Consider the following 15,402-nt stretch of genomic DNA (forward strand, 5'->3'; position numbering starts at 1 on the left):
AGAAAAGGAAGCCCCTCATTAAGACTAAGAAGCAGCATCCAGAGAGCGGTAGGGAGAAAACAAGGAAAGAGCATTGACACCGAGGCCAACGAAAAGGGGATGCTTCAGGACGGGGTGAGAAATGAGGCCACGTTCTGCTAAGAAGCACATAAGAAAAGGACAGAGAAATCCACCTTGGATTCTGTCCCATGAAGGTCCTTAGGGGCTGTGAAGATCAAGTTTGATGAAGCAGTAGGTTGAGACTGGATTCTGAGGTGAAGCAACAGACATAGTGAGTACAGATCAGACTTCTAAGAATAGGGGTGGAAAGGAGAGAGGAAAAGACAGGACTAAAGACACATGGAACGAGACAGGCTAAAGGAAAACTTTCCTAAATGGAAGGGACCTGGTCCTGCTTGAATCCTGATGTTGACGACAGAAAGAGACTGAAAATACAGACAAAACGGGGAAAGTCATCAACAGAGAGAAGTTTAAGAGGACGGGAGATCTGTACTCCAACTGGAGCAATTCGTTTTGGCCAAAAGGCACTCCAGCCCTTGCCCTGTCCTGGAGAGGGAAGGCTGGTTTCAGATCCAGGCAGCTTGCTCAAATGGCATAAGAGCGGGTGAGGCCACAGAACATCACAAATATTGACGAGAATGTGTGCCATCCGAGGAAGTAGGGATGGGACTTGCTCACAACCAGTCTACACATCTATGCCTCCCACTATTAACAGCAAAACGTATGCACTTTGGGGAGGAAGCATCGTTTTGTAATTGGCCCCACGTCTGGATGAAGCTGAAACAATCAACATGGGAGACTGAGCTTTAGCCTCCTGTTCGCTGACTGTCCCTATCACATTATGTTAAAATTAGATCTGTCTCCAAAAGAAACAAACTCAAGGACTTGGAGAAAAGTCCAAGGGTGGGGGGATGTGAAAAGTAACATAGTGTCTTTTCTGTCAAAGGAAATCTTGGTTACTCCATTTTGCTGAAAGGCCTTCCTGAAAACCCACTCCTCTTTCCTTCTTCTCCCCAGTAACAATTTGTTTCAAATTAGCCAACGGGGAAGAATGCGCCCCATGACCTGACCCATGGGAAGGGGACAGGTACATCACCTGCATTGGGGATAAATATGGGAGGGTCCTTTGTTCAGGGCACCTGCTTTTTGGAGTACCCATGCCCTTCTGCAGAAGTGAAGAGCCTTGTCGAGATTTATCCTTGTCCACGTGTCTCACTTTCCGACACTGGCGATCAGAGCCAGAGTTACCTAATTTCCAACAGGGGGAAAAGGGATGGATTGGGAGTCTGGCCTTAGTAGATGCAAACTTTACATTTAAAGCAGATAAACGGGTTCACCTTGGGCAGGGGCTGGCGCGCGGGGCCCGGTGGGGGGGGGATTATTTCCCAAAGTGAAACCTCCTCCAATTTCCATCCAGGGCCAGGCCCTCCAGCAGCCTCTGGCCTCCCCCAGTTTTCCCCACTCACCCCACTTCTTCCCAGGGGGGGTGGTGGGAAGCCAGCAAGAGAGATGGGATTAAGATGGTGGAATAGAAGGACTGGAGCTCACTTTCTCTCATAAGAACAACAAAATTACAACCAAATGCTGAACAACCTTCAACCAAATGGACTGGAAACTTTCAAAAAAGATGTTCTACTCCAGAAGACAAAGAGGAGGCCACATCAAGACCGTAAGGAGGGGCGATTACGCAATATAAGCAACCCATACCTCCTGGGTGGGAAGCCCACAGACTGGAAAGGAACTATTATCACAGAGACTCACCTACAGGAGTGAGAGTTCTGAGCCCCACATCGGGTCCCCACGCCTGGGGATCTGGCACTGGGAGAAAGAGCCCCCGGAACATCTGGCATTGAAGGCCAATGGGGCTTGCGCGCAGGAGTTCCACGGGACTGGGGAAAACGGAGACCCCATTTTTGAAAGGCGCACACAAGCTTTCATGTGCACAGGGTCCCAGAGCAAAGCAGAGGCTCCACAGAAATCTGGGTCGGACCTAACTGTGGCTCCTTGTAGGGGAAGGACATTGGCAGCAAAAGTCTCGGGAGTGTTCGGCGGCGGCGTGTGTTCCTCTAGAGGCAGCCATCTTGGGAAAACCCGGCCCCGCCCATCAGGGCTGAGAAGCCCCAGAACAAACAATAATCGAGGTGGGATCACAGCCCCACCCCTCAGTAAACAGGCTGCCTAAAGACGCCCCCAGGCACACAGCCGCCTCTAATCTCACCCCAGACCAAGCCCCACCCACCAGAGGGATAAGAAGCAGCTCCACCTACCAGTGGGCTACCACCACCAGTCCCTCCCATCAGGAAGCCTACAGCAAACCCCCCTACCAACTTTCAGCCACACGGGGAGCAGACACCAGAAGAGAGGCTACAACTCTATTGTCTGCAAAAAGGAGACCACACCAAAAACCTATAAAAATGAAAAGACAGACAACTATATCTGATAAGGGAGAAAGAGTGGATAAACAATAAGGTCCTACTGTATGGCAGAGGGAACTATGTCTAGTCACTTGTGGTGGAACTTGATGGAGGATCATGTGAAAGAATGTGTATGTATATATATCTATGACTGGGTCACTTTGCTGTACAGCAGAAATGGACAGAACATTCATTGTAAATCAACTATAATAGAAAAAAATTAAAGTCTTACAAAAAAAAAAAAAAAATAGATCGGTCTCTCCCACCAGCTATTAAGCTACTCACCCGGGGGCTTCTTGCCTCCATAAAGTACCTTACTAGTCTTTGGCATCCTAGTGTCCTCAACTAACACGAGCGGAACTGAACTTAGGTTTGTGTCAAGTTTGAGTGAGATGGCTGGCAGCCCACGGAACAATGGGGAAACACATGGAACACTATTCCAGCCAGCAGGAAGGGAGGACTTGAGGGTGAGAGAAAGGGGAGATTTGAAGTCATTGCAAGTTCCCACTTTGGGGGTCACAGAAGGTGAAGATGGCAAAGAGGCAATCCAGTTCAAGATCCCTCAGAGCACCACCCACAAAAATGGACCAAGAGTTGGCTGAAAAGGTCAGGACACGGTGCAAGTGTGCAGGTCAGATGTGAACATACAGAGCAGCAGATAAAATCGCCTAAAAGCGCAGGTAAATGGTAGATGTGAAGAAAACTATCTCTAGGGAATTCCCTTCATGGCTCAGTGGTTAACAAACCTGACTAGGATACATGAGGATGCGGGTTCAATCCCTGGCCTTGCTCAGTGGGTTAAGGATCCGGTGTTGTCTTGTGCTGTGGTGTAGGTCACAGACACAGCTTGGATTCCACATTGCTGTGGCTGTGGCGAAGGCCGGCAGCTGTAGTTCCAATTAGACCCCTAGCGGGGGAATCTCCATATGCCGCAGACGTGGCCCTAAAAAGACAAAAAGCAAAACAAAACAAAACCCTATCTCTGTGCAAACTATTACATTTAGAATGGATAAGCAGTGGGGTCCTACTGTACAACACAGGGAACTGTGTCCAGTGTCTTGGAAGAGAAGATGATGGAAGATCGTATGAAAAAAAAAGAATGCATATACATATGAATGTATGTATATATGGCTGGGTCACTTTGCAGTACAGCAGAAATTGAGGAAGGTTGTAAATCAACTTGTACTTTAATAAAAAAATTTTTTTTAAAAAAGAAAACTACTTCTAGGGGAAAAAAAATGTTTGTTCCAATGAGTGTGAAACCTTGGGAGCAGGGCCACTCAGACACCCAGGAGGGCAGGGAGCAGGTGACCTGCAAAGCCATCTACCCTGAACTAGAGAGGTGGACTTAAAGGACCCCCCCCCCCCCCCCCGCCAGATGGGACTCTGTTGCCTAAGCCACGAAGAGAACTAAAGCAAGCTCAGCTCGGCATCGGTCTCCGGGGGGAGGAGGCGAGGGTGAATTTCAGAACAGAAAAGACAAGGTCGTGGCTGACTGATTCAGAACCACAGACGCTTTCAGGGATCAGCATCCTTCTCAACCCCAAACTCCAGTTTCAGGATTAGGAAACTGCCTGGTGAGATTAAATGGCTCACCCAGGATCCCAGGTTCTGCTACGGTGAGAGTGTAGACAGGAACCCCAACTCCCATCTCCCCAGCCAGGGCCCCTTCAGTTACCCCAGGTTCCTTTATGTTGTTGTCCCTCTGACTGTGTTAAAGTTATCAGGTCAGGGTCACAAAGGCCAACCAGGATGGTCAACCCACAGGTCCTGCAACAAAAGATTTCTTTACAACCCATGAAAGGGGCTTTGCAATCAAGCACCTGCCTCTGTGTGTGTGTGTGTGTGTGTGTGTGTGTGTGTGTGTGTCTGTGTGTGTGTGAATGTTTTCTGTGTGTATGTGTATTTGTGTGTTTTGTGTGCATATGTGTATCTGTATGTGTGTGTTTGTGTGTGTGTGTGTGTGTGTGTGTGTTGGGGGCAGTGGGGAGGAAGATAAGACACACCACTAGAAACAGAGTAAGGAGACTAAAAGGTCACAAAGGGAAAAGGCCGGACCCAGGAATGCAAAGGCAACAGGCCAGGAGCAAAATCCAACCATGACACTCAGCGTCCAGGGGGGCAGCTGCAGGATTCTGAAGTGAAGCTGAGAGGCAACCAACAGTGTGTGGCTTGGGCTGGTTGGGTTTTGCGGAGCGAGGTGCCTGTTTTTCCACCATACCTTGCCGAGGGCTTAGAGGCCATTGTGTTGAGCTCTCTTACCCACCCACCCACCCCCAATCCCTGCACACACTCTGCACGATGAGTAAGCGGAGGCCTAAGGAAGGAAGCAGGCTGTCCCCACCGTGAGCCACAGGGAACTTGTGCCCAGACACCCCCCCGCCCCCGGCAGCCACCTCACAGCTGAGGACTGCGGGGCACAGGAAATAGAAATAAACTTGGGGAGTTCCCGTTGCAGCACAGCAGAAAAGAATCTGGCCAGGACCCATGAGGTTGCAGGTTCAATCCCTGGCCTCCCTCAGTGGGTTAAGGATCTAGCATTGCTGTGAGCTGTGGTGTAGGTCACAGATGTAGCTTGAATCCTGTATTGCTATGGCTGTGGCACAGGCCTGGGGCTATAGCTCCAATTGGACCCCTAGGCTGGGAACCTCCATATGCCACAGGTGCAGCCCTAAAAAGCAAAAAAGAAAAAAAAGAAATAACTGGTAACAAAGATTAAAGCTTAGAGGAACCCATCTTTGTAGATTGCACCATGTTACGGAGGTTAGAAAAAAGAATTCTACTATCTTCTGGTTTGAGTGACACTATTGTAGAATTGTTCAAAAACACCTCACTGATCACTGTGTGTGTTTGCTTCTGCTGAGAACCCATCAACGAGGCCACATTCTGAGTAGCCAGGATGGCTACCAGAGGCACTGCTCTAAAGCTCATGCACTTCACTCAGAGAAGACCTCTTGCTCGGTCCTTATGGAGAGAAATCTAGAACGACTGAAACCAAATTTAAAACTTGGGAAGGGCATTTATAAGGAAAATAGAATGCGCTTGGAGTTGTCTTGTGGCACAGCCAGTTAAGGATCGGCAGCAGCCCTGGTGGATGCCAGGGCTCAGGTTCCATCCCTGGCCCAGGAACTTCCACATGCTGCACATGTAGCCAAAGCAAATAAATTATATGTGTGTGTGTGTGTGTGTGTATAAACACACACACATACATATATACATATACATAATGTGCAGCATGATGCCTATAACCAATAATACTGTATTATAGGAGTTTCCGTCGTGGCTCAGTGGTTAACGAATCCGACTAGGAACCATGAGGTTGCAGGTTCGATCCCTGGCCTTTCTCAGTGGGTTAAGGGTCCAGCGTTGCCATGAGCTGTGGTGTAGGTCGAAGATGAGGCTCGGATCCCGCGTTGCTGTGGCTGTGGTGTAGGCCAGCGGCTACAGCTCCGATTCAACCCCTAGCCCGGGAACCTCCATATGCCACAGATGTGGCCCTAGAAAAGGCAAAAAGACCAAAAATAAAAACCAAAAAAAACTAAGAAAAAATAATACTGTAGTATATATTTGAAAGTTGCTAAGAGATCTTCAAAGTTCTTATCACAAGAAAAAAAAATGTGCTAACTATGGGTGGTGATGGATGTTAATGAGACTTATTGGGTGATCATTTTGCAATATATATACCAATATTGAATCACTATGTTGTATGCCTGAAATGAATATAATATTATATGTCAATTATATCTCAGGCTTTAAAAAAAAAAAATCTGGGTGGTTGAAGTAAGTCCTCAATGGTTAGAAAAATTCTATAATTCCAGATAATGAAGTCTGAAAAGACCACACCTAGAAGAGTTTTATACATATGTTTATAGATTCATAGACACATTGTACACACACAAATAGACTTCTGGGGTGTGTGTGTGTATCTGTCTGTCCAGGAAATGATGGGGAGATGAAGATTACAGGAAAGGGTGGGGTTCTAAGTAACAGCAGGCCATTCTTTGCAAGAAAAAAAGGGAACTCTTAAATGATGTGCGATTACATCATTTAAAATGTTTAAAATGTTTATTATGTTTAAATGATTAAAATGTTTATTCTATGCTAGAAGATGCCACATTCCCAAGGGCACACGACTCCTTTATCTCTAAAGGGTACAAAGGAGGGAGGGATGGCCTCAGTCTCCTCCTCCCCACTGCCATCCTGTTTAACTTGGGAACATATATTTGAATCTCTACACTTCTCCTAAAATTGCCTGTACTCTTAAGGCCCAACTTGGGCAAGTGGGACTGAGTAGACAAAGCCCGGAGCAAGACACTGGAGCGAATTCTATCTTGAATTACGCTCAGCTTGACCAGAGAGCCTCGGGCAAGCCAATCAACCTGACAATCCCTCTGAGGTTGTCAGGACCTCCCCACTTACTTCAGAGTGAGGTTTTAAACCTAAATAAGCAGATGTCTGTAAAGTGCTTTCCAGACCCCTTGGGGAGATGCCCTGCATGAAGCCAGAGGTATGTCTCCAAAGTGTGCTCATCCTGGAAAAGCCATAGCACAGGCTGTGGACAACATGCAAAATGGTAGCAGAATGGATCCTGGATGTGAGTCAACAGCCCTCAGGCTTGCTCCCTGGCTCAGCCACCAGTCTTGGGGCAATGAGAAGGGGGAGAAGGAGGAAGTGGGATGGACAGTAGTTTGGGGTTTTAGGGTGCAAACTGGCATATTTGGAATGGATGGGCAAAGGGCCCCCACAGAGAACTGTGTGTGACTGGGTCACTTTGCTGTACCACAGAAATTGAAGAAACATGGTACATCAACTATACCTTAAATTTAAATTTAAAAAAAAAAAAAAAAGAAGGCTGGAAAAAACAGTACTCTCTGGCCATGGGTCTCTCATGGGAGCTAAGACAGACTTTGTATAAAGAGCTGTGGGTTCCTCCATTTACATAATCACTGCTGACTGTGGCACTGACTCCCGGGCAGCAGCCTTCATTCCACTCTGTCTGCCCTGCCCTCCCTCCAAGTCCAGCCCTCCAAGATGGTCCAGCAGGTTCAAGGTCAGCGTCCCTCACTGCTGCCAACTCACGAAAGCTTTTCTCTGACTTTTGTGTGTGCGTCACTTAGAGGAGAGACTTCAAACCAATAAACAAACACACAGTCAACTAAACCAAAAAAAAAAAAAAAAAAAAAATGGCTCTCTTCTTAGGTAAAGATCGGGTCATTGCTTTGGGATCAGTAGCTCATCAACTTTTAAGCCTTTAGGCTAGTAGAGATGGGTTGCAAAGACTTAGCCAGACTAAGCTTGTCTTCACATCTCTGATGCTTCGAAAATGGTGGGCTGGAGTCAAGTTCAATCCAAAGACACAGAACAGAGGGGAGGCATGCTAAAGTAAAGGCCTTGGCACTTCCTTTGGATACTAAGAGAAAGTTTCCAGGATCTGAATGTCCTAAACACATCAGTGCTTTAAAAGCCACTCTCCTCACCACCCCTCATTCACACAGAGGGGCATGGAGCAGGGCATTTCTAAGCCCCCTGCTCTTTGCATGGTCCTGATTTTAAGGGACTCTGTGACCTTGGACCCATTGGCCCAAGCACACACATGCCACCAGTCTTATTAAGCAGCTCACACTGAAAAAGATATGAATGGTTTGGAGAATTCAGAGCAGCCCCTGCAAACATGCACATGGAGGAGTTCCCTTGTGGTGCAGTGGGTTAAAGATCTGGCATTGTCACCGCAATGGCTTGGGTTCAATCCCTGGCTCAGGAACTTCGGCATGCCGCAGGTACAGCCGAAAAAGTAAAAAGAAAACATGCACTTGAGACCCAATGACACCAAAGGTCCTCAGATTCTAGCACTGCTGGGCTCTGAGCACCCAGGACCAATCTCTTCTTCGTAGCTGATGTATGAACTGCACTTTCTCCACTACCAAAGCTTGCGGAGCTTCAGAACCAGAGCACGGAATTCAGCTGACAAACTCAGGCCCAGAGACACGAGGGGCTGCTTCAAGATCAGGAAACTCCTGACTCCAGCTTTCTATAACATATATATGTTTTTTTTTTTTTAATATGTAAACATAGCACCTATGTGTTATTTTTCTTCCCAGGTTTATAGCAATCACAAGCATTCACTCCTTCATCTCCAAGATCAATATTTACAACTTGCTAGTCCTCTGGACAGCCCAGAGAGCAAAGTGAGTGGTGACAAGCCATCCCGATTATGAGGGATCTTTCGCTTTCTTTAATAGTGATCAATCAGAAATCAAATACGGAGCTAAGATTATCAAGCCACTGCAGGGGGGTAGTGTGTGTTTTCAAAACTTAGACCAAATACATTATGAAAATGATCAATCAACTATTAGCAACCCAAGGTTCAGATATTTTTTCTCTCCCTTTCTTTCTCTCACACACATCAAATGAGAAAAAAAAAATTGCCCTGTCTAAATAACCTGTCACCCAAATTATCCAATTGATTTGTAAACATCATAAAGAACCAAAAATCAGCATTGCTCCGAGGAGCAGCAGGTTCAAAGTCACAGTTCAACCTATAGTTTCTGAACCTACAAGAAGTTCTCTGGAGAAGTGGTCAGGTTCTTCTGAGGGATGATGGCAGTGCATGATATTCAATAATGGCTTGATTATGTTCCTTTTCCTAACAGGCAAATGAGCAATGAGTTAAAACTGGCGGCATTTGCTTGGTACCAAAGGCAAAGAGCAAAAAAAAAAAAAAAAAAAAGAAAGATAAAGAAACCAAAAACAGAAAAAGAAAAGAAATTTAATTCCTTTTCCCCAGCTAAACGAAAACTCTAGGTTTTGTATCCTTAGGACCTGGAGATAATCAAAGACATCATACCGAATGTTCTGGAGGAGAAAGAGACCTCAACGCTCAGCTGCCAACTTTTGAGTTTAGAAACAGTGAAAGATCTTCAAACAGAACTAAACTCTGCGCTGGGGAGCTCTGACCGCACCATCCCAACTTCCCATTCCTTGCCTGCAATAACACATAGCCCAGGCTCTTCTCTTAACTCTAGGGCTCTGAATTCCCATCAGGAAATATCACTTTTCAGAGAAGAAGGGGGAAAAAAAAATCAAACACATGTTCCTGTAGAGTCAATGAGAAGTGATGGAGAGGGAGAGGTGGGGGAATGTAGGGTCAGAGGGTCATGGGCCTTTTCAATTGTTTTACCCAATGTAATAAAAACTTCCATGATGCAGAGATAGAAGATGTGAAACGAAGACGATTTTGGTGGTTGGGCTGAGCTGAATTCTGTAAATACCTTCACCAGGAAGACGGCGCGTTTTCAACTCCAGCTCGGAAGCTGTATTAAATAATGAATGTAAATAAGACTGCCTTATTTATTAACAAGTCCAGTGTGGCTTATCCCATCACACTCACAACTTTGGGGTTCTCAAATGTGCATAAAACACAATCCAAAGTTCTAAAGCCCCCAACAGAGGGGCTGAGCAGTAAATATCAGAGTAATAAGTACGGCTGCCTTTCACTGAATCCTTATAAGTGCCAGGATTTTTTTTTAGTACGATTAATTGCAGTGGAAAAGCTTACTAAGGTGAGAGAGCCAAAATCAATGTATTAATGACATAACATTACAGCTGCTTAACCAAGCCAACAATAAATTGCACACAGAGGCTCTGGCAGCAGAAGCTACAAATTCCATTTATGTGGTACTAAGAGGAAAACTATGAGACCAGTCTCCAAAGATTAATCCCAAATCAGTGAATGTCACCTGAGAAATTTAGAAAGACAAGGTCTTTGCTGGTCTTCAAAAAATATGTGCAATATAAAAATACATTCCCCTTCACAACCATGTGAATATATTTAACGCTACTGAACGGTACACTTAAAAGATAGTTAACACGGTAAGCTTTATGTCATGTGTTCCTGACCACAATTTTTAAAAAATTCATGACCTATTTTATACTTCAACCTTTCCTTTTACCATGGAATGAGACGGAACCTGTCCTTTTTTGCAAAACATTTTGCCACTTGCCACATCTAAGACTTAAATGGCTGGTTGCATAATTCCAACAATAGACTTTACTCTAGAATCACATTTATATGTGACAACAGTATTGTTTTTGAATTTAACTTAGCACTGCTCTGGTATGAGCATCTCCAAACAACAGAAGCTGGCACGTATGGGCAGTGTGATGCTGGACAGGTATGATGTGTGTCTACACACAGTTGTAGATATAGACCTGGGTCACATATGTGAGTAAAGGATGTGAGATGGACACTGTGATGGGAAGATTTTTAATCAAACAGATTCAAATAATGACTGAAAACGAAATGTCAGCCTGGCTTAACATATGCCTGAAGAATCGAGAAATAAAATCCTCTCTCTTAAGTACTCCATCCATGTATTTTGAAAAAGTTTTACCATGGGCTCTCTCTGAACCCATGGTGGTTTTGCTTTTCCCCCCAGTATATAGATATTAAAAGAGTGACTCTTTCTAAACGATATAGTAAATTGTGTTTTCAGCAAACTCTAAGCATGATTTTAGCTACATTAGCCCTGTTTTTTTTTCTTTTTTTTTAAAGAGAAACATGTAATTTCAGCAAAAACCCATTAAACTAGAACTTTCAAACAGGTTATTGCAAGAATACCATTGGGTCTAATAACAAAGTTTAAAAAAAAAAGTGTAATTTGGTTCCAACTGCAGCTGGTATCCACTGGTCAAGAATTTAAAAGCTGTTCAAGCAAATATTAATATGTAGGAAAGCACAAATGGTGTCATATAAGGATGAAAGTGAAACAAGCCCATCTACTCATGTCATTTGGCGATCAAAGCAGTAGAATTCAAAATAATCATACAAAGTGCTTTCCAAAAAAGAATTTCAAAACATTTTACAAATAAAGACACTGGAGCACAAATTGCCTGAGCTCAAATGAAGCTGAGGGACTGGGCAGAGATAGGTACTTTAGCTCAGAGCTCACCTCGATCAGCCTCGTGTTTCTCACCTAATTCCCCACACTGAACACTTTGGGCTACACACTTCTCCCCTTCTCTCCATCTCAGTGGGTTTTCCAAATCGAAAGTATACATGAGTAGAAATTAGGAGTCATGATTAGCTGTTATTGAATGAATAACTGTGACAAATGCTTTGATCGATGAAAAAAAAAATTAATCCTGAAACTAGGAAAATACCATCAGATAAAAAAGAAACAACACCAACTCTGAGAACTGATATATGAAAGCTCTACTCAAATCTATGAATTTCAAATATATCAGGCAGCTAAGAACACTAAGGTGTTAAATAAGGGGTTTTTTTTTAATTTAAAGAAAAGTTTTATTTTTCCCCCCAATTATAGCCTGAAAAAACACTAGAGTGAAAAAAATAATTAGCCCTATGTTTCCTCCTTCATTATATAGTTATCACTGAAGAGAGAATTTTAAAACAGTCACACACGGACACACAGACACACGTGCACGCACACACACACACATGCACGCATACACAAACACATGCACGCACACACACACACACACACACACACACCATCTAACTCTATACAGGTACTCCCCATGGTCTCAAAATAGTCTGAAGGCCTCTGAATTCCATATGGCTTCTTCCATCTGACTACTGACTGACACCCATCTCACGAAAAAGACACAGATGCTGACAAAAGGCCACGGACATGTTGACCAGCCTGGCGAGCCTGGACCAGCCCAAGCCAGGACCAGTGAGATCTGGGCCCTACCCACCCTTCCTCTGAGCCCTGCCTGCTGCTCTGCTTGCCAAAACGATTGCCATCCGAGCATCCCCAATCCAGCCTGACAGTTGGCGGCTCCCGGCACGTCTCAGCAGTGCTGGGCCGGCACGTCTCTCCTCGGTTCTGTTGTCATTTCCTCCTGCCTGAGCCTTCTAACTCGAGCATCACCCGCAGAAAAAAAAACAACAGACTGGGAAGGTCTCTTACTTACATTAAAAACAGGTTATCTCGGTCAACTACGTTGGCACAACCAGGGTGTGCTGTTTTCCGTGGGGGAGGGGGAAATGCATGCGCACTCGCCGACCGGAAGGCCACAGCCCAAGCCCTACTTTCACGGCTGCCTATCCTGGCGTCAAACACCCTCAAGGAAAGCAGGAGAAGAAACTTTGCCTCACAATCTTCTCTATGGACGCCTAAAATCCTACATTAAGGAAACGTATACAATGGCAAAGCCCCCATACAAAGATGAGAGGGGAATGCTAGAGAAAGGGCCAGAGAATTCCTTCTTGGTAATGGATTTGTCACAAGGCATCAGAAGTGGAGGACAGAAATACACAATTCTGTCTCTCCATCGGATCAGGACAAGCTCAAACATTTCCAGGGACCGCGGGGTCCGAGGCTAAAGGCAGCACTCAACAGAGTCCTACACACTGCTTTATCATCCAACCTCGTCCCGGGGAATAATCCAATGGGCAATTAAGATTTATAATCCAAATGGTCTCCAAATTATATCTCTGGGAAGTCAAGTCCAAATTAAATCAGACCAGGCTTTTAGGCTTCCAACGATCACATTTTCTCTTTTGAGCCAGTGCATTTCAACACTCAGAACTTCTCTTCTTACAGATCATTTTCAAGGCCATCTCTGGATGCACTCTCCTAAGCAAAATCTGATATATAAAATGAAAAGGGAAATTGGTGAACTCCAGACCTCAGAGAAAGATGTTAAGGGGGAGACTCGAACTTCCTTCAACAGTTGTTTCGTTTTTCTTCAAAAATTACTTTAACTTCTTTTCTAGCAAATATTACTGGAGCTTCTCCTAACACAACATACACATAGCAAGCACCTTATGAAACAAACATGTCCAGAACTAAGTTACTGCATATGGGAAGCTTAAAGCACACCCAACAGGGCTTTGACATATAAAGTGCATAGGACTATAATAGACATGTATTATTCAAAATATTTTAAATTGTCACACTTCTCCTTATGTTCACAGCCCCAAGGCAGTGACACAGGTAACTGACAGATGGTCCAGCTCTGCATCTCTCATCTCTGACTTCTCCCCAGACTTCAAACAACATTCACCAGCAGGACGACGAACCTGCCTGTCCAGCCCAGGCCCTAGGGGCGAGGAGAAAAGGAAGGAAGGAAGGAGCATAAGGAACACTCACATTTCGGTGATGTTCTCAGGGTCTGCAGTGGAAGGCTCCAACCTCGGGAATGCCACGATGCCAGGAGAAGGGTCGCTGCACCAGATCCGAGAGGCGCTGCATTTGCAGGATGTGGGACAGGCAAGAGCGGCCCTCCAGAAGCCCACAATCAGCCAGCAGAAGCCCCAGAGCCGCGCCATGGCAGGCCCATGCCACCTCGTCCAGGACGACATTCCTAGCCACCAGTGCCAGCTCGAGTCAGACTGAGTACGTGTCCCTGAACCGCACCGGCCGGCCTCCCCTGCCGGTGCTGGGCGGCCTTTGCTGCGCCTGCCGCTCTCTCTCCACTCGGTGCTCCTCGCAGGCGCGCAGAGCCGAGCGTGTCCGGAGCTGAGCGCGTCCTGGCGGGTTCACAGTGGCAGGGGCATTTCGGGCCTCCTCACAGGGGGCGCTACCGTCTCTGGGAGCTGCGCCTCGGCCGCCGCTGCATGGCCGGGGAGCCGAGCACCGGGCGGCCGCGCTCCTGGGACGCTCTGGGACGCAGGCTCCTTCCTAGACGCGCACTGGGATCCGGGACGCACCTCGGGGCTAAGGACAAACAGACACGCATGAGACTGAGCCGCGGACCCCAGACACCACGAATTGGGGTACACTCCCTCCGCGCTCGTGTCACCCCCCGACCCCGAGCCCAGCCGGGAGACTGTGGATGGACCAGTGCCCAGCTCTGACCCCAGAAATGAACTTGCCCCTCGATGACACTGTCGCCGCGGGGGCACCAGCGTGCCCACCCTCTCTCGGAGCCCGAGGTTGTGGGGAAATAGGGCAAAGGGCCTCGAGATAGGATTCCATGGCACCAGCCAGGTGTAGGACCCATTAAAGGGGGACGCGGAGACTGCCAGGGGCGATGGTTCCGCGACGGGGCACCCGAATGATGCTGCAGAATCCGCCAGGGCCCCTGGGCGAAGGGGGCGCGGGCAGGTGGTGCGGCGCGTCCCACCTGGGGAGCCGCCGCGGCCGCCCCAGGGGGGACAGTGAGGGCCGAGATGACAGAAGGCACTGTCCGCGCTGCTCACCCGGGCTCCGGCGCCTACCGCCCGCCAGCGGCGCCTGGGTCCAGGCTCCTCCTGCCGCTGGGCACGGAGCTCGGAGAGCGCGAGCTAAGGAGCGAGCGAGGCTCCTGCTCCAACCCAATTCCGGGAGCCGCCGCCGCCGCCGCCGCCGCCGCCGCCGCCGCCTCTGCTACTGCTGGCGAAGTGACGTGAGGGCTGACGCAGAGCAGGGGCAGAAACTCCAGAAAATTAGTCTGAAATCCAAAAACACACACGCTCATACACACACAAACCCATAACACCCTCCAGACAAAAGCAACGGGGAGGGGAGGGGAATCTGGGGGCGTGCAGGGAGGAGGGAGGCGTCGGTGCCACTGGCCAGAAGCAGACAGCAGCAGCAGCATGTGGGAGTTCACACACGCGCACACCCGCACACAGCCTGTCCGTGTAGACGCGCGCGCCTGTGTCTGCGTGTGTGTGCGTGCATTTAGATCCAGGTACCTCTGAGATGGACTGTTCCTCCTCTATGACGCCTCCCAGTCCCTAATTCACACCGCGGTCTCTTGTAAAATCGGGATAGAGGCAGTCTCCTTTTTGGAAATGGAAACCCGTCTCGGTTCAGCTCTGAAAAATGCGCTGATTCTTATTATAGGAATCCTCCCTTCTTTCTCCCTCCCCGCTGCATTCTCCTTTCCCATCCTGCCTAAAAGGGAGGAAGAGCTATCCTAAAAATAAATAAATATTGTAAACACAAAAACGTGTCCAGCATTGGTAACCAAGGATAACCGCCCCCTTTCCGGACCATCTATTTGGGGAACGGTGGTTTTAGGGGGTCTTCCTGTT

General features: G+C 47.2%; 1 protein-coding gene across 12 annotated transcripts in view; it reads right to left on the bottom strand.

The window, feature by feature from the left end:
* Positions 1-14,870, bottom strand: part of NTRK2 (neurotrophic receptor tyrosine kinase 2) — a 394,884-nt gene extending 380,014 nt beyond the window's left edge. For 6 of the 12 annotated variants that reach the window (XR_014817740.1, XM_021064645.2, XM_021064643.2 and 3 more), the window contains exons 1-2: positions 14,584-14,870; positions 13,532-14,098 (exon numbers count right to left, since the gene is read on the bottom strand). Coding sequence is in view for 9 of the 12 variants with exons in the window: in XM_021064645.2 (XP_020920304.1) it covers positions 13,532-13,743 (212 nt within the window). In the remaining 3 variants the exon portion in view is untranslated. Of the gene's footprint in view, positions 1-13,531; positions 14,099-14,507 lie in introns of all 12 variants that reach the window. The other 6 variants (XM_084979791.1, XM_021064644.2, XM_084979792.1 and 3 more) reach the window with 2 other exon arrangements.
* Between the last annotated feature and the right edge of the window lie 532 nt (positions 14,871-15,402).

Source organism: Sus scrofa, chromosome 10 (assembly GCF_054392235.1).
Source record: "Sus scrofa isolate SSC_HxYL_T2T_F1_AM1 chromosome 10, Sscrofa_HxYL_maternal_Yorkshire_Landrace_v2.0, whole genome shotgun sequence".
NCBI lineage: Eukaryota > Metazoa > Chordata > Mammalia > Artiodactyla > Suidae > Sus > Sus scrofa.